Source organism: Vidua macroura, chromosome Z, assembly GCF_024509145.1.
Source record: "Vidua macroura isolate BioBank_ID:100142 chromosome Z, ASM2450914v1, whole genome shotgun sequence".
NCBI classification, from domain to species: domain Eukaryota; kingdom Metazoa; phylum Chordata; class Aves; order Passeriformes; family Viduidae; genus Vidua; species Vidua macroura.
Window position 1 is genome coordinate 59,027,185 of NC_071611.1, and position 25,342 is coordinate 59,052,526.

General features: G+C 37.7%; 1 protein-coding gene across 1 annotated transcript in view; it reads right to left on the bottom strand.

Annotated features, from left to right (window-relative positions):
• TRPM3 (transient receptor potential cation channel subfamily M member 3) overlaps positions 1 to 24,991 on the bottom strand; it is a 259,088-nt gene extending 234,097 nt beyond the window's left edge. The window contains exon 1 of the mRNA XM_054004438.1: positions 24,902 to 24,991. Within this exon, the coding sequence (XP_053860413.1) occupies positions 24,902 to 24,991 (90 nt within the window). The remainder of the gene's footprint in view (positions 1 to 24,901) is intronic.
• Positions 24,992 to 25,342: the final 351 nt, after the last annotated feature.

Sequence of the window (25,342 nt, forward strand, 5' to 3'; positions counted from 1 at the left end):
ATATGGATTTAGTGAACAGTCCTTTTAGGTTTTTTAAAGCAAAACATTTACTGAGAATAGAAGAGAAAGAAGGGAATAGTTTCAAAGGCAAAAACTCCCATCCAAAAGAAAACAAACATCACTGTAAGGTGTATGGAAATAAAGGCATTGTTGTAGATACACCTGTCATTCTACTTCTCTCCCTTTGAAACAATTATTTGTGTCCATGAGGTTTTAAGACACTGATGTCTTAACATCTTAATATCTGCCATATGCTTACTTGTCTATATGAGCACCACTGTTTATCCTTCTGCCGGCCACAACTTAAGATGATTTAAAGAGAGAGAGAAGCATCTGGACTTGATTGCTTATCCAGTCTTTGTAATGACACTGTCATTACTGATAAACATGTAGAAGATTAATTGCATTTAAATATTGAACTTCCATATAGGTAAACTGCACAATTGATTTGTATACAGAGGTGTGTGTCCACCTTTTGTACTCAAAATAAATAAAAAGAGATGAAGGAAGAAAATTCCCTGGTTTTAAGTTGATTACATATATTTATTATGAAGCTGCATACAAACAGCAACGTCAAGTGGTTTTGACTTGCTAGCTGTGTAAAACTGATGTGAGAAGTGAACAGCACGGCCTATCAGGGTTTTTGTTTTCAGAAGCATTTAAAAGTCAGATTAAAACTTAAGCAAGGACTGATGAGTTGTACTGACACAATGAAAAAATAAGGGTAATGATAGAAATGTGTTTACTGACTCCATCAACATAATTTTTGACTACTTCTGCTCAAGGAGAAAGCTAAGGAGTGCAAAAGCCCCAAATCAAAATACATCATTAAAACACAGGCATTTTCAGGCAAGGATCACAAAATATTTTCTTAGTCAATTATGTACACAGCCATTGGAATACACTTCATTTACATAATCAGACATGTAAAGAATGTATTTGGCTGAATATTATTGCTGCTGCTGGTAATTTAACGGATATTGTAACAAACCAGAAGAACTTAAAGGCTCAAGAAACACAGTATTCCTAGAGTATTTCAGTGCTGAGTATTGTATATGGAGGGAGGTTCAAAGCCCAGTTCAAAGCACTGGGCTTTGAACTAAATCCTGCCATTTTCTAAAATCTACTCCTGTTATTTCCCCCTTTATTCTTTTAGAAAACATCCTGTTGATCTGTTGCAGAGACATGTAAATAAAATGCTTTGTCCTTTGAAGAGGTTGAAACTGCTGGCTTAGTACTATAAACCTGGAGGACCTATAAACCTTAGTACACACACCTGGAGGACTTTCTCAGATACCAGTTTCAAAACAGAAGAGCAGGTAGGACTAGCTGTAGAGCACTCCTTAAAAAAATTACAAGAAAAAAACATTAAAAAATCCCTAATTTAAAAGATGCTTCTCAGTAGAGGCTGAGAAATACAGTTGTCTGGTCTGAAAGAATGGACTAAAACCATTTTACGGCATATTAACTCTCTGGTTCCTTTGCTCTTTATTGAACAGGGAAAAGTGCTGATCAAGATGAGAATGAGCACAGAATTTGAGTGGCAGAAAAAGAAGCAGCCTACATCATGTACAAGGTTTGTGTGACACAACCACAAACTCTTGTGGCCTGCTTTGTCCAAGCTGAACTGGGTCCTAAAGTACTGATTTACCATCATTCACCAGTTCTTAATATCCATTTAATAACCCAGCATTTAATTTCGTTTTTGGAAATTGTAAAGATACACTACAAGGGAAGTAGTTCTTGAAATATAAATTCATCTCAAATAGAAAAAAAACCCACTACATTCAGAATATTTAATAATTTATGGTGAGGTTTTTCCCTGATTGAGGGTTCAACTTCTCAGTGATTTATATAAGAATCACTTTTTAAATGAAAAAGAAAATTTATCCTATAAATTAATTATGTTTTAATTATGAAAAAAATAATTAAATGACAGGACAATATACTAAGACCTTACCTGAATAACCTGCAGGAATTTACCAGCATGTACATATTGGAACACATAATAAGGAAAGTTGATATAATAATTTAATATTGACTAGAGGACCCTTTGAAGTGAGGTTTCTTAGGAGCCATCATGTGAAGAGACGGAGGTCTCAGATGTATTCTGGAGTAGAAACACTTCATGAAATGTCAATGCTTCCATCAGGATAAGGAAACTGCTTTCTGTTCAAGGCTACTAGGACTCCAACAAAAAAAAGATTTAAGATTATTTTTTAGAAAAATATTAACACAAAAGAGAGGCCATAAAAATAAACAGAACATACACTTCATGTGTAGAAGAAGCAAACAAATATTTTCTATTTAAATATGGCGGCTCATCATACAATGTATGTCCATAAGACAACCTAATGCTGGCTTCATAATCAAATGTGAATATATGGAAATCAAAGTAAAAAAACCATAAGTTTCACAGAAAAAAATATGATCTGAAGAAATAACTTTCTACATTTCTATTGTATATAAAGCCTTATAAATCTCATGTTGCAGAGTAGACAAGCAGGAATGCCTAATTTACAGGGCTTACAGGAAAAAAAAATGCAAACTAGGAATGTGCAACAAAGTGCATGTAACCTGAAAAGACAAATCACTCAGCTGGAAAAGATGCTCTGTAGGAGTAAACCATTCCACACAATATATAAAGGAAACTTATGGATTTGCAGAGATTTGCATTCTAATAATGAATGCAGAAGTCAACTATCAATGGATGTTATAAATCCTCACATTGTAGAGTTTTAGGTAAGGTAATCAAACAAAAATGGGTTTCTTCAAGAAATGTCTCATGATACTCCATAAGGTGATAACAAAGAAGTCAACTGGATCTTCATTAGTTGTATGCAACCCAATGAACTGGAATCATTGTCAGCCTCCAGAACAGCAATCAGCCAGCTTATCTGAGCAGAAGCACGGATCCCCACACATAAAGTGCAAGAGTAACCAAAGCCCTACAAACCTTGCCAGCTGAGATCAGTAACACTGCATTTGGACTAGATGTATTCAAATATTCTCCAGTTTGGTGTTCCCCAGGGCTCAGTATCAGGGCTATCTTTGTTTGACATCCTTGTTGACAATGTTCCGGGACAAGGGCACAAATGCACCCTTGTGAGGCAAGTTTGCAGATGACAAAAAATTGAGTCCTGGCGTTCATCTGCTAGAGAGTCGAAAGGCTCTACAGAGGTATCTGGGTAGGCTGGATCAATGGACTGAGGCCAATTGTATGAGTTTCAACACGGTGAAGTGCTGGGTCCTGTCTAGGGTCACAACAACCCATGCAGTGCTACAGAACTGGGGCAGAGTGGCTGGAAAGGTGCCCAGTGGAAAAGGACCTGGGGGTGCTGGTCAACAACAGCTGAACATGAGCCAGCTGTGCCCAGGTGACCAGAAAGGCAGTGGCTTCCTGGCCTGTATCAGCAATAGCGTGACCAACAGGACCAGGACAGTGATCAGACCCCTGTGCCCAGCACTGGTGAGGCCACACCTTGAGTCCAGTGTTCAGTTTTCGTCCCCTCATGGCAAGAAAGACACTGAAGTGCAGGACCAAGCTCAGACAAGGGCAACAGAGCTTGTGAAGGGTCTAGAGCACAAGTTCTGTGAGGAGTGGCTGAGGGAAATGGGGGTATTTAGCATGGAGAAAAGAGGGGGGATGGAAGAAAGAGACTTATCACTCTCTAAAACTACCTGAAAGAGCTTTGCTGTGAGTTTAGGTCTCTTCTCCCAAGTTACAAGTGACAGGACAAGAAGAAATTGCCTCAACTTCTACCAGGGGAGGTTTAGATTATATATTTGGTGGTGGGGGGGAAATCACCCAAAGGAATATAAAACATTGGAATGGGCTGCCCAGGGAAGTGATGGAGTAATCACCCTGGAAGTGTTCAAAAACTTTGGGGATATGGCACTTGAGGACATGATCTACTGTTGAACATTGTGATGGTGCTAGGTTGTAGTTGGACTTGATGATCTCAAAGGTCTTTTCCAACCTTAACAATTCTGTGATTCTGTGAAAAGGGAAGTGAAAAGATTGCATTACTCTCAAAACCAGAGTTTCTTGTCATAAAAAAATGGAAGCTGCCTTGTCTTTACATGTTTTGCCCAAGCAACAATCACAACTGAACTCATTGTTAAATATAGTTTAAAGCAACAAAAGGATAAGAATGTTTGTAAATCCACTACAATATCACATTTCCGTCACATGTTTCCTGTAAAGTAACACATAGCAGACTTGTGAGAGAAAAGATTTTCATTAGTGGCTCAAAGTATTTTTTTTTTTCAGTTGGTCATAAATTATTTGCAGAAAAATACACCAAAATAGATAAAATAAATTCTACAAAATAAGACTACATCTAATGAATCCCTGTCTAATCCATACAGAGACTGAAATATTAGCACTATTGGAGTATGACCTCAGCATAGTCTGTATAAGAACCTTCTCTGATCATGTCTGTAGGATTTGGAGTAGAATTCCACAGAATCTGAAATATTGCCAGATCCATCCACATCTGAAGATACCACACAAATGTATTAGACTAGCAATACCATTCTGAAAATAGACAGCTTTATCTCCACAACAATATATTAAGAACAAATGAAAGGAAAAAAACACATTTGCATTACTTTACCTTATGAAAATCCAGACAACTGAGTATTTTGCAACTTGTATTATATACAAGGCCCAAGGAAAAGCAATCAATATATCACATTATGGAGTACATTATCTATTAAAGAAAAAACAAAAAAAAAACCCCACAAAACAAAAACCCCAATTTATTATGGTGTTAGCCCTGAAACTGCTCAGGGGCTTTATTTTTAAATAACCATTCATTTTTCTACAACCTAATTCATTTTATGTGTTCATAACCAAGCACAACAGCAAAATGTTTGTGCCAGAGGTAGAGGTAATCAAAATTCTACGGAAGGATAGAGGCAGAATTATAGGCCTAATTTCTCCTAATTTCTGTTTTGCCATTATATGGTTCCAGTCAGGAAAACACTAAGGACTGTAAATTACAATAAGATGACATTGTACCAGAAGAGTCAAAATCAGCGAAGATTGCAACTGCAAACAATGCGTGTTTTCTAATAAACTAGGTCTCTATGCTGGCTCTACGTATACCTCAGTGAAATCAGGGCTCAGGACTCAGGACATGGAGGATTGTTGAAGGGGCAAATATTCAATAACAGGTTATTATCACATTTCTTGGTGAGATATAACCATTTCCTAATAAGAAGTCATTCTGAAGAGGGTGACGATGTTTTTTCTTAATTTTTCCTTTTTCAGGCATCTGATTGCAGCAATTACATGATTAAACCAAAATTAGTGTTTATCCTAAGCTTATTTTGTTAATATCTTTTGTTTGCTTCTGCGCAGATACTGAGTGTGATAAACATGGCATGTTTTATTAATCTCAGATATATGTATTTTTATGTGATTGCTGCAAGGATTAAGAAGAGACAGATTATTATTTGTAATCATATATGTCTTGCATTCTGATAAAAATTTTAGTTTAATCAAGATTTCATAATTATGTAGGTAATTTTCACATTAAAAAAAAAAAACTAAAGTAGCTGTATCCAAATTTTTTTTTTTTGCTAGAGACTAATATTATTAGTATTAATATACTAATATTTATATATACTTATATAATATTTTATTTATATCTTTAGTCTGCATGGCCTTGGAAGGAATAACTTATATTTATCACCTTTCCCTATTAACATTCAAAAAATTAATCTGAACAATCTGAACAATCTGAAAAAAGAAAAAATATTTGTATTTATGTGAACCATGTATTCTGTCACAATAAAGCATTAGGTCTGGGCTAGAGGACCCTTTGAAACATGCAGGTGATTAGGTAAACTTTCTTATCAATGAAATACAGATACTTCAAAGCTGAGAAATATTTACTCACCCAAATTAGATAGGTAATGTGCCAAAAAGTGTATTTGCCTGAGACACAACTGTGGGATCTTAGTGATTACATGAATGAGCTGAACCTTATATTTTTACGTTCCAACAGGAAACCCTACACAGTCCATCTAACTCTATATTGAAGATATAGAAGTACTTCTATATTGAAGTACTGGTTCAGCTCACTGGCTCACAACTTGTAGAATTACATTTGAATCGTTAATGTTACCTACCTTCCTCCCCTGAATTCTGTCTCAGTCAATTAATCAGTCTCAAATTTGCTGGCTCTCAGCATCACAAACTGAGAAGTTACTCCCCTAGGTTCCCACTACTTTTCCTGAGTACAAATCCAAATATAAGTTTATAAAATATTGAGATGAATATAGTATTTCTTAAACAAAAATTGGAAAGTTAATTAATAATCCAAGACTTTTTTTAAAATTTGAATTGTATCAGAACTGCTATACTTTATCACAAAACAGACCATATACTTACTAAGAAAGACAATATTTGTTTCTCTTTTCATCCAAATACAGAGTAAACCTAATTGAATGCAATGAGTTTTTGTTTCCAGCTCCTGTTGAGAAAATATTTTAAGAAGAAAAATGAGATCTGCTTCTATTATATTTAAATATAATAATAATACTATAATAATAATAGTAATAATAAAATATAATACTATATAATAATTCAAAGCCACTCCAAAATCACATGATCTGACCTTCAGTAGATTGTAGATATCCATGTTTCTCTCAATTATTTTTGATTAAAACATTTCCAATGTTTTGACACTGGCTAAAAGCCAGGCACCCACAATAAACCATTCACTCATTCTCCTCTGCTACAGTGAAGCAGAGGAAGGGGAAAGAAAATCCAAATGGCTCATGAGTTGAGACAAGGATTGGGAAGAAACACTCTAGGGGTAAAATAGGCTCAAATTTAAATGGTATAGAGAAAATTTATTAACAGAATTAAAAGAGGATAATGAGAACTGAAATAAACCTTTAGAACACATTTTCCTTCCTCCAGTCCCTCCTAAACTGCTCTAGTTTGGAAGCAAGGCTCCTCTTTTTCTATCTCAGAAAGTAAGGGTCTTCTCTCTCTGTTTGGGTTTCCTACCAGACTACAGCTTTTCAGCATGAACCTGTTCCAGCGTGAGCACTTTTTCTCATGGGCTGCAAGTAGATATCTGATCCACCCATGCACTTCATGAATTACAGGGAAACTGCTGTATTATAGTCCTCATAATGGCTTGCAGAAGAATTTCAGCTCCGATGTTTGGAGAACCTCTTCTTCCTCCCTCCTTTCACTGACCTTAGTGTCACCATGTTGTTCTCCTCATGTGTCCTCACCTTTTCCTTTTCTCTGACTTGGAAGAAAATTGTCATCCGTAATTTTTTTTTTGTTCTCAAGTTCTGTCAATTGAAAAGTTCTTATAGGGTTTTGCAGTGCTGGAAGGTTGATCTCACCTGGGGAATCAGGGAATTGCTCATTATGCCCCTCGCTGTTGGACATCGGTGCCCTGCGGGCAGCACGTGTGCTGTGCCGGCCACTGCAGTGCTGGCACCATTCCACACCTCTCTTCATGTGGGGAGCCAAAAACGAGAAGCCACTGCTGCCACCTCTGCCCTTCTGCCTGCAGCATGGCTGGCTAAAAGATGTTAAACAGGCAGAGTTCATTGTGAGCTGTGCTGAGATGGTGGCCCCAGCTGTATGGCCCCAGCCACTCTTTGTGCCAGCTGCATGGCTGCTCCTGGTGCCAGAATGGCCCCAGACCCCGTGCCTCTGCAACCCTTGGAAAAAGAGTGTGCACACAGTTTTTATTCTTCTTAAATATGTCATCACAGAAGCATTACCAGCTTCTCTAATTGGGCCAGCAACATGTCCATTGCCAGAGCCTTTAGGGATTGGCTGTGCCAGAAGCTGCCTCTGTGGCTTTCCCCACCCCAAGAAATCAGACTGTGTTAAAGCAACACAAATCTTAACAAAACCCTTTGCTATGTGCTAAAGGGAAGAAAAAGCAGAGCTCAAAGCATCACCGATGCCCAAGGCCTAGTAAGTAATTGGTGAATAACTTGTGTCTCATTTAGATGGATAGAGCTGCATAACCTTAACATGCAATTAAACTTCCATGCCTCCAAAGTGGGATTATCTGACTAGATCTTCTAGCTTTGGCAAAAACGTAGGTGTCGCTACTTCAGTAGTTCAGAAAGGATCCTCCAAGAACCTTCAGAGGAAGCAACTTGAGTTGATACTTTGCTTTCACTTAGGCACTAGTACATGTTTCAAGGAGAGAAGAAGAAAGAGAAAGCAGTTTTTGACCAATTGGTGGGAAAACGGAAGGAAGATAATTCTTCCAGAGCATTTAAAACCATCTTGTGTGAGGAGTTCTGAGTTTCAGTGTCTCAGTAAAGAGTTATTAGCAAGTTGGAGACTTCTGAAGATGTTTTGTTCCCTTCACTGAACAAACAGACCTTTGGCGGACACAGATTTTACTTCACATATCCTTACAAGACAGGATTGATAAGTATACTTGTGATCTCCTACACTGTATGCCCTCCTTCAGATTGTACCCATAATCATTCTAAAGTGCCATGAGGCACAATCTACAAGGAGATGTATAATGGGCATACATTCAACTCAGTTGGAGCTGAGTGACTCTTCCACAGTACTGGTTTACTAATGCATAGTAGGCTTAAAATAAAGCTACTTCAGATGATGAATGTGTAACACCAGAAAATAAATAAAGCCTACACTACAAACAGCAACTAATGTGCATGATTCACAGTGTCAATACTGAAGAAATAATTCCTCAGCTTTTCAGAGAGGTATCATTCATGTTTTCCTTTAAAAAAGCAACAGTGAGATTGAAAGTGAAGAAAAATATTGAATTCCTAATTTCACACCTAATTTCACTAGAAACACTTTTGCTTCTATTTTCCATATTAATACCTTGATAATGCTTCAAATGCTGTGCAGATTTTTAAGAAGGAAAGAGCCAATGCTGCTTAGTAGTTTACCCTGAAAATTTGGTCATAAAGTACACTCTGCAAGGGGGACTATATAGCCATAAAAATATTTCTCCTATATTTTTTTTTAATTGAAGAGTAAGGAAAATAGAGCTCAGGTTTTAAAATAGTTTTATTCCCCAAAGTATCCCTTAACTGAGTGTAAATGTACAATATGTACAAATATGTAGAAATAAAGGTGTTTAAATTGTCCATCTAAAGAAATGGGAAAGATAGCAGGGAACTAATGTACCATTCAGATTCCTTGATTGCTTACTGTTCTTTTACCACTCAGAATGATTCAAGTGAGACTAGAAGGTCTTCCACAGCTCCATTTGGTGCTCTGTTCCTCCCTCCTCCAAAAAAACCAATAGATAGATCTGATCACTTTTGCATCATCATGCAAGGATTTATCCAAGGCCTTGAGCTCTGATTGCCCCAATCAGATCATGAAGTTGACTGTGTAAACAGTGGGGTAGTGAGCCCACCGCAGCTTAGAGCTGGAATGAGACCGTTTATATTGAGATGACTGGGGACAATCTGACCCAGAGCCTTAGGCCTCTGCCAGGGCTGCCTCTCAAAGCTTTGCGGCCTTTCAGTTTCCACCCAGTTGTGTTCCACATCAACCAACATCAACCACCGCCTCTGCGCTAGGCAGAAGAAACATTCAAAGGAGATCTGAAACACTTGAGGTCCCAGAGTCTTTGATCTTTGTCATCCTGCATACCATTTTCCTAGAACCCTCGCAGCCACAACTGCAGCAGCACAACCTCGTGGTTAACTGACAATAAGGATCTTTGTGCTTCTCTCTGGGAAGGAGATAGATGGAGCCTGAAGACAAAACCCTGCCTCAGGATCCTCAGGAATGCCTCTTCTACCATAGCTGTGCCTTAGACTCACTCATAAAGAATCTAAAGAAGTCCTGCCAAAGAAATGATGGATAGCTTCACTGTGCATCGCTGCGCAAAACAAGTAAATATTCAAATTTAAATTAAGTAGGTCACAGAAAACAAACAGCTTGACAGCATGAGGTTGATAAAAATTGCTAGCTCAACTGCTAGCATGTGTAAGAGTCAGAGACACAGCAGCTGTCTGAATTTTGTGAAAGCTGCTGGTTGCTGCAAATCAGTTTCTTCAATGGTGATACAATCAGCCATCCCAACAAATTTGTGAGACACTCAGCTGCAAAGACATTACTGCAAAAACAACTCTAGGACCTGACTGCAATGTAATGTGTACCTAGAAACCACTCTGCTTCACATCTACAGAATACATACAAAGTTTGTCACCTTTCCCCCTTGATGTATCTGCTGCCACCAAGCACTGAGGGTAACTTCAGAAGATTCTTCTGACACCTCCTGAATTCAAGAAGCTTCTATGATAACAGCCTTGCAGTTGCAGTACTCTTCTGCACTACTTAAGTGTTTAAAAATATATCTTTGTCCACATTTTAAAACAGAACAGACACCAGGACATTTTTTTTGAAGATTAACAGCCTCTGCTCCATTTTGAAAGCTCAAAAAAAGTTTGAGTGAAAAATCAAATCAGGAAGGCACAAATGGCAAGATTTCTCCTGTTAGATCAGGATGTTCAGGTCCACAAAACCTGTTTCATTGCTTACCCACGCTTTTGATAACAACTTCTTTCTGTTACTCTTGTCCTGACCCTCATTATCCCGGAAGAAACTCTGGATTAATATCCTCTGGAACTTTTTTCTAGGTATATGAAGGCAGAAATATAATTTCCCCTCTACCTTCCTTTCCTATAGTTGAACAAACCGAGTGCTTTTTTGCATGTCTTGTATGAAACTCCCTGGTAAGTTTAGTGGTCTCCCTCAGACTCAACTTCAGAAAGTCCATATGTCTCCTGTTCTGGGGACCCCAGAATTGGACACAGCACTCAGATATGTTCTCACAGAGAGATGGGATTGCTTCATAGTATCCTAGAGTAATAGAATCTTTTTGATTCTATCACTTCCCTTGACCCCTGCTGCCCACAGCCCCAACAGAGTGCAGGATACAACTGGTCCTCTTCGTTGAAACAGAATGCTGTTGCCTCCTCTTCAATTTTGCTGTTCACCATGAACTCCTTTCCACCACTATTTCAAGTGTTGAAAGTAAAATAGCAAATGGGAAGTCAGGTAATGTTTTAGTGGATTTAGATGCAGCAGCCAAATGTAAAAAAAAAAATACTATACTAAAGTAGGAGGAACTGTGAACTCCCTTGTGTCACCGTTGAGTCAGGGACAGGAACAAAGACTCCAGTCTTCAGAAGGTGAACAGAAGGCATTTAATAGAAAATAGTGCAGCTTTTTTAACCCAACTTTCTAAGCTGAGACTCAATTGGTCCTAAAGCAAAAACCTCTCACACTATTGATGAACTAAGAATAGGACACTCTGGAAAATCATATCTATAAACAACCTGTGCAGAAAGAGAGATAATAATTGTTTTAATTCTTTCTCTGAGCTTTCTCACAACTTCTCACAGCTTCCCAGGAAAATCCTGGGAGAGCTATGTCTCTCTCTGTTCAGAGGATATGTGATTACCACACCCTTGAGGATAGAGAGGGCTTAGAGAGAACCCTGGACAGACCAGAGAGCTGGGCAATCACATTAAATTGAACAAGAGCAAGTGCTGGATTCTGCATCTGAGAAATTATTATCCTAGTTGTATGTACAAACTGGGGATAAGAGGGTGGAGAGTACCCCCACAGCAAGAGATCTGGCAAGATCCCTCAAGACAAGACTGAGAAAGAAGAGTTAAGGTTACTTGGTTTGTTCAGTTTGAAGAAGAGGGGCTGAGGAGTGACCCCATTACAGCCTATTTTTACCTCAAAGAGGGCAGCAGAGGCAGAATGGCTGATCTCTTCTCTCTGGTAAACAGTGACAGGACACAATGAAAGGGATTGAAGCTTCCTCAGAGGAAGTACAGATTGGACATTAAGAGTAGGTTCTTCAGCCAGAGGGTGGTTGCTCATTGGATCATGCTCCACAGGGAAGTAGTCAGGCCACCAAGTCTGTCAAAGTTCAACTTATTAAGTAATATGATTTAGCTTTAAAAGTTCTGTGAGGACCAAGAGTTTTGGAGTTGGTTCTATGATCTTTATATGTCCCTTCCAATCCCAGATATTCTGTAATCTTATGATTCCAAGCATATATGGATGAGCTAACTAATTTTAGCTCAAATCAGGAAGTATTAATCTGCTCTCCCCAGAATGAGATCAGGAAGCAGACAGCAAACAGCAGCTAGTGAAAGGATTAACTTGATTAGATAAACTTTCTGCAACAAACTGATACTAGTAATACAACACTCTAAAACATATTTGTATTTTATTTTGTACATGAAATCCAAAGAAATTTCTTTAATTTTAACTTTTCTATTTTAATCTGCTTTATTTTATTTCTAAAGTCTAGTCAATATTTCTTGTCAACCTACTTAATGTTTTTTTAATAAATAATCCACTTCTATGAATGGAATTAAAAAAACCTAAGTAGTACGAACTGAGATCTGCTAATATGTAAGTTATCCAAAGAGGTGGGATGTATTAATATACCCTGCTTTAAGCATAATGTGTTTTAGCATTTATGTATTCACAGAGTATTCAGATCACATATCAGCTACACAAATGAGTTATCAGTATCTCATCCCTTCTTGAAACTTACTAGGGTTTTTTTCCTTTTTTTTTTTTTTTTTTTTTTTTTTGGTTTTTTTTTTTTTTGTTTTTAATTAACACTGAGACAAGCGTGTTATATTTTGCTGCCTGTGGCCTCCCAGTGAAAAGCTGAAAGTCCTCACAGCAGGAAACAAGTGTTTTAATGACAGTTCGTTTGAGTTTCTGAGAAATGTATCAAAGGAAAAATTCAGACGCACAGCCTATTGCATCGTGGAAGCACACAACAGGAAACCCAGAAAGAGCTGAAAATGTAATGGAATGGTTTTGATACAGACCCATTGTAAGCTCCTCATTTTATCAATTTCAATTTCTTCAGCTTTAGGAAACAAAGTAATGGGCTGTTATTGCAAATTGGAACTGTTACTTTCAGAGTATGTTGACTCAGCAGTTTCTGTAAAAATCAGTCTACATTCAAGGGACATTAATTCCAAGCACACAAAAATAAGGCACTATAAAGCAACTTTGAGGATATTAATGGTAGCCTTACTCATGATGATACACAATACATACTTCCAAACTGGATTTTTTCATTGGCATCTTTTCTAGACTATTCATACACATTCATTGTGTTCAACAGCATTATGGTAGAAATGCTAGAGGAGAAGAGGCATATACCATCTGAGTTCAGATTGTGTTGCAGTATTAACCTTGTTTTGTCCAAGGCCAAGGAAGAAAGTGTCTAGGGCCAACAGCCACATCAGCCAAGCTTAAACCACCACTGGAGAGAAATTCTTCCTGACATGAAATGACCTCTGAGTTTCGAAAGAGCATTTACTACCATGGGCTAAGAGTAGAATTAGGTTTGGGATGATTGTCACAAAGAATCTAGTTGTCAATGCTAGAAGCAACATCACATAAAGTGATCCCATTGATAAATTGCATTCCACAAAACAAGCTGAAGGAGTATGCTCCCCTATGCATTTCCAAAGCACCAGGAGCCAACGTTCCACCATTAATGTGGTTTTAATATGATCTCAATAAAAAATCTCATTTTCTGATTACATCAATGCAACCAAGGGCTGGAATTGCCATGGATTGTGAATATATACTTTTTGCTCAAAGAAAATTTAAAAGCAATTTTTTTCTATGTTATGCTTCTAATGAATTTAGTTATTAATTTTCCACACACTTCTTTGCAGATACTCATATTTAGTTAATAATATTAAGTAGTTTGGTTCAGCTGTTTGCCCTCCTTATTTATTCTTAGAGGAGTGTGCATGAGATTTGATATGGAAAAAAATTGCAGCATTGGTTGTCCACACAAGGATTTGCAGCAGAGAAAACCTGCCACAAAGTCAGTCATGAGCCAAAATAACATAATGTGCTTTATACATATCCTGGACTATTGAACTGTTTCCCCTTTTAGCTTCAAGCTCTGCTATCTGGCAAATGCAGGCCACACCACCAAAAAATGGATGTGTCTCCATTGATACAACTGGATTTCAGATGAGTTGGAAATAAATAAATGGCAACTAACTGTGCTAACATATCTCATGGTGCCAAGACACTAAATATTTCAGTTAATTTTGTGCAAACTATTTGCTTATTTCAGTACTTGCTTAAAGATTTCCTATTGTATTCACATCTGTGGCAGACTAAAATATTGAGTGAAAAGTAGTTCTTGTCATTTGCTCTAACTCCACAGACACCCATTTTATCATGGTAAGTCTTAGTAAAGAATTTTTGAATGTTAAATAAGACAGAAGATTTGCACTGCTTAGGAAATAAAAGTAACAAGAATAAAATAAACTCATCCCCAGATGATGTTAGTAATAGCAGTTATCAGATTCTAAGAGGAAAAAGCCCCTCTGAGCAATTTACTATTCCCATCCTGAATAAGCTAAAGCTCCCACAGTTACCATTAATAAAGAATTGCACAGGATATTTTTGTCTTGATAGATCAGATTTTTATCTTTATTTTTAAGTGACAGCATGTATCAAGATAAAATGAGCTGATCACATTTAATTTCCCACTAGGATATCTCTGTGAACATTTTTTTTTATTCTGCTCCCACTCCCCTCCAATTGTGTTAGAAGGCTCAAAATCACCTTTTTATTCCAGAAAAATGCATATAAACATTAAAATTCCTTATTTGTATATAATAAAGATAGCACACATACTTGAAATTCAGTGTCTTAATAAGTATTGTGCTGCTGATTGTCCCTCACACTGAGTTTTAAAATTTCTTTGCTAATGTGGACATTAGAAAGCATTGGTTTTATTGCTACACAAAGAAACAGGAGTATTTCTGCTGTGCAAATAGAAAGGGACTGAGCTCTCGCAAAACTCTCCCTGAAGTCATAGATCTTAGTCAACTCACATTCTTGTAAAGACATTTAAATTAGAAAAATGTTGAAGGCAATTCAACAGAAGTGTTATTCAGTCTCTTCAGGACACTGAAATGAAGGAGGGTTGTGATACCTTCTGTTTTCCTTATTAACCCTTCCCCATTTTATAGAGCTAGGATTAGAACGGAAGGCTGAGCAGGAGTCTCACATACCCATTTTCCCCTGGGGCCGAGGAGTCCAAACAAGACTCATCTTCTTCCCGAAGACAGAGAATATCACCATTCCCTCTTCAGCTTTCTTCGTTTCTCGCCATTCTTGTGCTGTTCGAAGCTGAAACAGGTCTCCCTAAGTCACCACTGCATCCCCTTAAAATGCAGTCTCTATTGCAGGAAATTTTGGTTCAGTCCATAGCTAACAAAAAAAATCCAGCCAAAAGCTACTTCATCATCTCTTCCCACTTAAATATTTCTTCTTCTAACATCTCAGTTCCCAGACTATCTCTTTTCCACTACAAATCAAGAAGGAGTAATACTTTTAAAAAGCCCTCATTTCCTGAAAAGAGTTAAAAGTTCAGACTCCCTAGACAGCTGATACCTCGGTCCGGCGTTCCGCCTCCCACGCTGGGCATTCCCCCCCCCCCCTTTCTCTTTCTCCTCTACTGGCAAATTTCTAAGTGCCGCCAAGCTCTCTGTCTTTTTCCCTCTTGCGGGGGGGGGCAAAGGCATCTCCACTTCTCTCCACCCTTCCGTCCACAGGAGCTGGCTCAGCTCCAGACCCCCAGCCCCTTGGCCTACCCGGACAAGGCCACGTGGCTTCCCCTCCCCCACCCAGCCCGAGGCCAGGCAGGGGAGGTCTGCACTCTCTGACGACCAGAACCAAAAAAAGAAAGTTCTCCTAGGAGTTCTTACTTTTAACCCCCTGTGTTCTCAAAGGCATGTCCATACTTTCAGTAGTCACTCCAAGTACCAATATCCAAACCTGACCACTGATTAGTTTGACCCAACTTCCTAGAAAAAATTCACTTTCATGTCAAACTACGACAATAACAAAGAAACATATATCATGGATCTATTAAACTAGCCAATTTCTAAATGCTGCACAAAAAATTTTCAGCATGAAAAGCTGCCACATCTGTCTCCTCTGTTCATAGTAGACAAACAAGAAATCACAGATTTTAAGTGCAGCAAGAAAGATCCAGGCAGATGCCTCAGAAACATAGATATGGTCACTGAAAAGATTACCTGTGGGGGTTATGGCTTTAGGAACTTAGAAAAACACCTGTAAGAAATCATGCATGTTGAAGCAGTTCTAGTGCCAGAGTAGAATAATCATGTCTCTTTTCACAGCATATCTCAATTTATCCTGGTCTCACAGAAGAAAGTAAGTGTAGGAGCTCGAAAAAATTGGCACCATATTCTTATTTAAGATAATTTTGGATTTGAAGAAAATAATTTTTAAAAGTACATGGCTTCCAAGAAGTATCACTTTGCAGCCAACAGTATCAAGAACAGCACAAAATTAAAGCCGTGACATCCAAATCCAAAGGGATAGATACCTTTAACTACTGCTCTGCTTGTCTAACAAGCATTTTGGGCAATCTTGATACCTCATTTATCCATCCTTTAGCCAGAGAGAGCTGACCTCTTCCTTGGCTGGCTCAGTCAAGCTTGATTACATGTAGCAATTTTGTTGTCATAATTATTGGCATCATAACCTGGCACCACTACTGCTTCTGTGAGCACAGGCTAAGAAGATAAATATCTGAAAATTTCTTTGAGTAAGCAGTTCAGGAAAAGGGCCAGCAGAGAGGTGGGCTGAAATGTTGGGAGAAGAAACTGAGAAAAGATGTAGTATTATGTCTGGGTTGTGCAGATATTCACAGTTTTAAAGTAAGAGTGCACAATTTTCAACCAGAAAAAACATTGCTCATCAAACTTGTTCATCTCCTGAATAAGACACTATCTAATAATTTGAAGTACTGAGGACAAAAGTTGAATAGGAACGTATTTGGAAAATCCTTTCCAAATAAGGAATGTATTTGGAAAATCCCTTCCAAATTCAAAACACTAAGAAAACGCTACATACAATCATGGGAAAGTCAGTTTGAATGGTCTTCAAGTAATCCTGCAATTCATTTATGCAGTTGTTTTGGTCTCTCTTTTTAGTTATATGCAAAGATGAACATCCAGCCATTGCACTGCAAAATAGCTGTGATATTTCATTACAACAAACCAATGGCAATATGCCACACCAATTCAATATACCAGTAAGTTAAAAATAGAGCATCCTTCTGAAACAAAATCATGGATCCTCCCTAAATTCAGTATTTTACTAGCTCTCCTGTCTACATTTACAAGCAACAGGTAAAAAGAAAAAGGTAAATGAAAAAAAAGTGTTTCACTCAATCACCTTCTCACTAATGAAAAGTCAGCCTGGTGATTATTCTAATTACATAATAGAGTCCTGATATTTTCTTCAGTAACTTTCTTGACACTATTAAAACCACTTTGTCAAACTGTTTCATGTCATTATATTATTTGGGGGATCAAAGGTATTTTTGATGAAGTGATTTTATTTCATGCTTTATTACCAGCTTTGACATAAATTTTAAGAGAGACCCAAGGACATCCCATTTTACACTGTAGCATAGTCTTATTAGCAATTCAGGTGGAATAAAACCACTCAGCTTTACTTTATGGTCTTGTGCCCTGAATTTTTCACATGGCACCCTCCCAAATATAAGGAACAGTATAGCAGAACAACATTAAAATCTTATGCTCTTAGAACAAGATTATTCTAACACATTGTATCTCTAATCCCTCAACTGTATGATTTCTACACTTACTAGCATTTTAAAATTATTTAAAAACAATACAGTGCTCAGAACAAGTGCTCTTTTTTCTTCTATTAATATACATCAAAAATACCTTTTTTTATTATTTTTTCTCTGGAAATTAGTTTAAATCATGTCTTACACAGTCACAAATTAGGAATCTTGCATCTTCTTTCTGATAAGCAAGTTAAATGCAATGTTTCACATACTATCAATTAAAAGCCAGTGGGAAGCACTGCCATTTGCCACCTCTTGTAAGTACCCAAATCTGAAAAGGTTGAACCTCATGAGAAGCAGAGATCAAGCCAAAACATTCTGTATGCAGAAAAAAAAATGTAAAATCCTAGAGTACTTTGATACCGTGTCTTTGTCACTGTAACCCATTGGCCATGTGCACAGGGGAAGGCAAAACCTCACTGCAGTATTTAAGATGAAGGTAGAGACATTAATGAAAGCTAGGTTAAGGGAAAACACTGAGAATAATGTTGAGGTGCAAAAGGATAAAAACCTGTAACAGTTCAGATTCCTTATTTTAAACAGCTAAGTATTTTTCTACCATAGCTGCTGCATCAAGACTGAAAACTTAACATTCTCTTTTCTATCTTTTTTTTTTAAAAAAGAAGCACTCACATGGTAGTGACATGCCTAGAAATAAAAATATTTTGGTTTTATCCCCTAATTTTTTTTCTTTAAAACAAGAAACTTTGCATTTTCAGAGCCCTTTCCAACTTGAAAATCAAAACTATTTTTTCCCTTTACATGATATTAGTAGACTACAATCTCTGCTATCAAACTGGCACTGGTGAGTCTACTTCTTACATGTAGGTTTTTCCATGGAAACATGACTTCCACCACTACACTCTTTGTTTTTATCACTCACTCTATTTTTTTCTTAATTGGGAATATATCCCTTGTTGTGGAAAGTAATTTAATGCTACATCTCTTCCAAGTCAGTGGCCATCAACCCAAGTCACGGTCAAGGACAAGATTCAGTCAGTAAGGCAAACAGCGAACAAGCTCTGATTCACCTTGCATCACATAAAAATGTACACTTACCAAAGAATTAACCACAGAGTACCTCGTATAAAATGGAAAAAAAATTATCAACTTCCACGTTTTATTTCCTTTCAGAAGAAATGAACTGGCATAAACTGTCAGAAAATCCTTACACACGAACATGCCCAGTTAACACATTAAAGGAATCAGCTCAACTGATGAGCAGCATGACTTCAAGAAATAAGCAGTTTTTGAGAATGTGCAACCTCCAAAAGGCATATTATCAGTTCTTCAACCTCAGCTGTGAAATGTCATCATCATTCTGCCATTACTCAGTTATAGATTGTGAAGTACTAGAGGCACAGCTGACAGCTGAGCAGAGTAATGCAAGCACACCTGTGCAAAGGCGTTGTGAAGCTACATTGCAACAACATTGCTTCCCTGATTTGGGGTGTAAAATGAATCTTTTGCATTAAAGTGGGAAATTGCAGAGGCACAGCAATGCCCTAGCCCCAGGTCTTTTTCCTGCCATCCTTAAATGGTGGAACTGATGGCATAAGGAGCAGAACACAGAACGGAACGCTGAAGCTTTCTCTTTGCTGGAAACATGGCTTTTGTGATTCTAAAGACAAATAATATACCCCAGAAAACCTGTGAATCAGAATCAGAAACATGCAACATGTATTACACAGGTGATAAATATAACTATGTTCTTTCTGACAGTCAAACAGAAGTTTATAAAATCATTTCTTTCTGAATAAAACCTACATGCATGCATGAAACTTATCTGTATTTCACACCATACATAGCATCACATCATACACAGAGGTGTGACTTGTTTTTCTATTAGTGAATTTATAAAAAATTGTCACACTGACTGATACTTTCTCCATGCCTGTGTGTCAGTCTGATTTTAAGGGCTTCCCCAAATGCATCAAATCCTCCTGAGGGATGCATAGTGTTGGCTTATTCATTATTACAATTTAACTCAGTAAGCTGAGTGCAAACACAGGTAAACTACTACCCTAATATTACTGGTGGTATTGCACGTACTACTTTCAAAATCATTTGGTATACCACCTCAGTAATTATAACTGTATGCACTAGGATCTGTTTCAATAATTTCAATTTTTTCAATCAAGACTTAGCAAACCTGTCCTATCTTTTTTTTTTTTCTCAGTTTGAAGAGTGGATATTGTAAATTAACTAAAATAATAATCAGAATTCTTATTTATTAAGCATGAGCTAGAAGACATCACTGCAAACTGGACATCAAAAGAATAGCAAAGAGCAAAAACATCTTAGCATTTTGACTGCCTTTGCGTTTAAATTTTTGCTCATTTTCTCATTGATAGTTAGTAAAGTAACATAAAAAACTTATGATTCTGTTTCTGAAAACCACACAATCTAACATTACCCTCTCATGATTATGGCATACAAATCCACCTTTCAAGAATTTTTAAAAATGCTTTATCAAAAGTATCTCTCCTGTAATACAGGACTGTTCTATCAGTCCAAAAACTTTTTTTAAATTTCCTCAATCCATTTGAGAAATAAAATTACTTTCAAAAGGTGCAACTTTCTTCTCTCTTACAATCACTTTTTCTCACAGTAGGGGCTTCAGAAATATAAACATTTACTATTTAATAAAAAACACACTTCATTCTTCCACTATTCAGGAGAAGCAATATTCCTCACCCAGTTTGCCAAATCAGGTTTTTTTGAAATTATCCTGAAATAAAATTATATTTGATAATCAAATATCAGTGCAATTTTAGTTGATATAAGCCATTGAACAGTGGTATTTCACCATGTACCTTAATAAAATCTGGCTGGTATTTCCCAGTCTTTATTCTTGTAGACACTTTCTTCGTGGACGTAACCAAACTAGCTGTAGCAGGAGAAATATTGTCCACCTTTTTTATTCACATATATCTGCTCAGTCAAAATTTCCTAACTATGTACTGTCACAATCAAAAGACACTATGTCTCATTCCAATGAGCTATTTTTCATGTTTTTCATTTTCTCTTTGGTTACCTTGTGCATTCTTGGTAGGGCAAGTAATTAAAACAATTAATAAAAAGAAGACCTAGTTTTTCATTTGGTAAGAAATTTAGTGTCTGATCTCTTTAATCTTTCACCAGTTCAGGAGCTAGGATAGACTACTGCCTAGGTCAGGTAAATCATCTTATTTATTTGTAGAGCTAAGGTGGCATTTTTGCCAAGCTGTATGTTGGGAAAGAATAGCCAAAACATTTCCTCCAGTGTTTCTTCTGATTGACTCTGTTTCCTTTCCTCTGGTCCTTCCAAAGTTCCTGCCTTACAAGCCTAGTTATTGACATGCAAGCCAGATACATTATAAAAAAAAATACTGCTCTTATAAAGAAAAAAAAAGGTGGGTAATCTGTTGTTTTTTAAATATTTCATACAGTATTTCTACACTTGCACATCTATAAATCTGTGGTGCTAAAGCTTATTTCTGACCTTTTTTCATTCAGACCCCTTCTACTCTCAGCTTATTTATTTATTTATTTTTCTTGAGGATATTGCCCATTTCTTGATCGCATGGCAGGTATTACATCTGTTTCAAGCAGAAGTACAACATCTGCAGCCTCTCCTAGGGTGCAGTGCCCTCTAAGTGAAGTCTTTAGCATGATGCCATTAATTAATTAATTAATTCATTCATTCATTTTTTAAGAACACAAAACATTGTTCTAAAATGTCCATGCTTTTTAAAAACTAACCTGATTATCTCAGGAGAATTACAGTTCTGCACAAAGCATATGTGCTCAAAGCACTTCTTAGTCCTTACTTCAGACAGGAAGGCATTAGGCAGTGTGTTAGCATGTTTTAAGCATATTGAAACAACTACAAAAAAATACTAGCATGGAATGTGCTACAGGAAGTAACTCATTAGAGGAAAAAAACAGGAGCGTGAAGGATGAGCCGATAACACAAGCAGTAAAAAACTTCTCCAATAAATTGTTTCAATCCCACCAATTGAAAACAATAAATTTTTTCAATCCCAAGCTCCTAGTGCTGTATTGGAAGTACAGATTCTAGAAGTCTATATGACTGTGAGAAAAGGAAAAACTGAAAAAACAGGATTATACAACTACACCTAACATAGGGGTATTAGTGAAGTGGTTTAGAACAGAATACATGCCTGGAAGAAAAGCAAAGGGAGCAAAACTGGACACATCTACAGATCTAGTTTATCTAAATTAAATGAGACCACTGTGGCCAGAGCTCTATCCAACATCAGTTGATGCAATAGAACACTGCTCATCCATTTAAACAGGGTGGAACAAGAGCTTAACCTACCTGCTGAGTAACTCCTTTCAGTACCTATTTAAAAAATAGTAATTGCAAGACAACACAAAAAGCCTTGCCTCCATGAAGTTCTAGACTTCAGTGTTTATTTAGATCCATCACTATGAAAGCACTGATACTACATTTAAAATTGTATCTGCAGGATAAGTACTTTAAACTGTTCATTGAAAAAACATGGACATAATTGAAAAGTTAATTCCCTTTATTATGAAAGTCCAGGTAATGTCACAGTGAATTTTTGTGTGTGTAAAAGAGGAAATCTCTGCTATCTCTCATTCTTACAAGTTTAGGAAAAAGCTTATCTTGGAACTTAATGGTCATTTTGTTTTTTTCTGGTAGACTAAAATAAATACAGAAATTAAAAAGACAAAATAGTATTTTACATTTTCTTACTCTAACTAAATTTACAGTGTACATCTAGCGTTTGACAATGATGGACAAGGAATATCATAATAAAAATGTTTCATAACATATGAGGCATTGCAAAGTTTCTTCTGTTATTGAGAGTGTTGTTTGCAGAGAAAAGTTGTATAGGAAAGGGTCTAGTGAATGTCTACTTAGAAACAATATTGCATTAGCCCTTAAGACCATTTAATCCAATTGGAAACTGAGCAATTAAAAAATGAGCTTAGATTATTGCACTTGCCTTTCACATGTTTTTGGATTTAGAGGAGCACCTTTCATTTAGAAAAAGGAAAAAAAGTTTCTTCTTTATTTTGGGAAGAAAAACATGAAATAGGAAAGAATATTTTGTATGCAGTAAAATATTTATATTACTTCTCTGGTAATTTAATGCCGCTGTTATTACACTCTTTCCCTGATGACAGGAGAATTGCCTCAGGTTGGCTGATGGAATTCAGACAATGATCCCCTGATCTTATGTCAGTCATTTGCTTTAAACACATTAAATAATAAAAGACAAAGAGAAGGATAAAAAAATTAAAGCTTTTTTGGGGGAGCCTTGAAGATGCTGATGTATGCATTTCTCTCTCCAGACAACAAGCACTGTCCATGAGCTGAGAGGAGCCAGAGTTCCACCTTCTTTGCTGTGGTCTTTCCCACACCTCACACACCCTCTGTGCAGAGCTTGCTTATCCCTGGTTATTTCCCCTGCTCTTTTTAACTCTGCAGGGTCCAGTCACTATCTTTCCCTAAAGGGTTATAGCTGTAGCTTCAGAAAATCCTTTTTAGTCAGCTCTTTTAATAATGAATCACAATGTTCATCCTTAATAAGCAATGAAGAGAAACCATTCACATGGGGCAACATTCATCTACCAAAGAAGAAATACTGCAGACTACGCCCCCTCAGCCCCTGATCCACTGGTATTAAGAGTGACAGCAAAACTCCCCACATCCGAGTCCTCACACCTCACCAAAATTATCTTGTTCTAAAAGCATGGGACTTGTGGAGTTTGTATATTCTCATGAGTGCTTCTGGGGCTTGGTGGGAAGCCTTTACAAAACAATCAACACCACTTTCTGATTTGCTCCATTTTAGTTATGTTTTGGTTTTTTAGAAATCTAAGTCTTATCTTTCTTTGGTTTTTTGGAGATGCTCACAATTTATCCCCCCAGCAGCCATACATCTGGTTTGGAAATATAAATATTTTTCAACTGTAGCCCCTTCCTGTGAGGATGTGAAAAATACCTGCTATGATACACAGCATGGTCACTTGTGAATCATATAGACAACAATTATACATACAACATATGTCTGCTAAGTGCAATGTCATACGCTACATTAGTGCTCAAGCATGTTGCAGTAGTAAGAACTGACCTAATTTCCAAGCTACTCACACAAAATCAAACAGTTATATCAAGCATTAGCATCTTATACACTGTCAGACTAGCCATGCTTTGCCTAGCTGCATGTTAATTTCAAAGCCAAACTATCAAACACTATGATGGAATTAGATAAATATTATAATTAATAAAACAGTTTATAAAACAAAGCCTACAGGGAAATTAGTATAATGTTTAAAATTTCATTGTACAATCCAGTTAAGATGTTCCAAGAACAAAGACTTTTCAGGTTGATGTAACCTATTTTTTTCAGTTTAATGTATCCTATTTTTAACCAAAAAGTTGATTCAAGAGATTTTGTTTTCCAGCTACAAATGCCTCTAAAACAGCTTCAGTGGGGCACATGGTAGTAATGGTACTTCGCATGCTGAGAATAAAAGCCCTCCACATTATATAATCCCTAATAATTTTTTCAAACAGAAAATAATGATTTCCTAGGAAAGCACATTTTAAAACACTTTTAAAAGCACCTTCAAAACTGTGACCTTTAGTTTAAACAAATTATTTTTAAAAAATCAGAAAGTTTCACTGGTGCTGTCTGCACTGCCAGTCTTTAACTGATCCTATTGCCCTGTACAGCTTTTAGCAAAACGAGATAATTTTTGTCCACCCACATATTGCTCCACATACAAGTTGGTCCTAGTGGTATTGGATCTTCAGGTACTGCCTAGGGCTAGGTAACGCAAAGAACAGATAGCAGAGGGCTGCTCACAAAGGAGCACGCCTTAGAAACAGACACCTTCCTCAACCCTGGACGTTCAAAGCTTGATAAGACAAAGCAAATTGAAGCACAGATGATATCCACCGTCTCTTACTTCCTTTTTTACCCCTCTCACAGACCTTTATGGGCAAATACACACACTGAATAGAATACAGATGCACAATATTGATACCTTCAGGTACTCACAAGTGGTTTTAAAGGTAGCAGGCAAGGTAATTAATAGTAAAGTTGGGACTATTTCTAAATTAACTTTCCAGCGACAGCGACCGCAGCCCTCCAGGCAGGTGCTCAGCGGCAGACTCCGGTTCTCGAACGCAAAGCGGGCTCTCACCATACCTTAAGGAGTCTGACAGAGGGGAGGAAGGCGGCATGGCACAGCTTCCGGATGGTCCAGTTGAGTGGCCGGGGTGCCTCGGTCTGGTTCATGACTGTCCGTAAATCCCAGCAGGAGATCAGCCGCAGACCTGACAGCGCCTACCGCGGAAGCCGCCCTCCGGGGCGCGGGCATCCCACGCTCGGCTCGTCCCTCCCGCGATGCCGCAGGGTAGAGACTGGGCTCGGCTGGGCTGGGTTAGGATGAGCTGGGCTGGGCTGGGCGCGGGGGGGCAGCGGGAGCTGCCGAGCTGCCTGCATAGAGCAGCAGCCTCCTGCGCGGGGCCGGCAGTGGCCGTGCATACCAAACGCGGCCGGAGCGATGGAGGCGATCCGCCCGCGCGGGGCAGGAGGCTCCGGGCGCGGAGGGGGACACTCGCCAGGAATACCGGGATGCAGCACGAG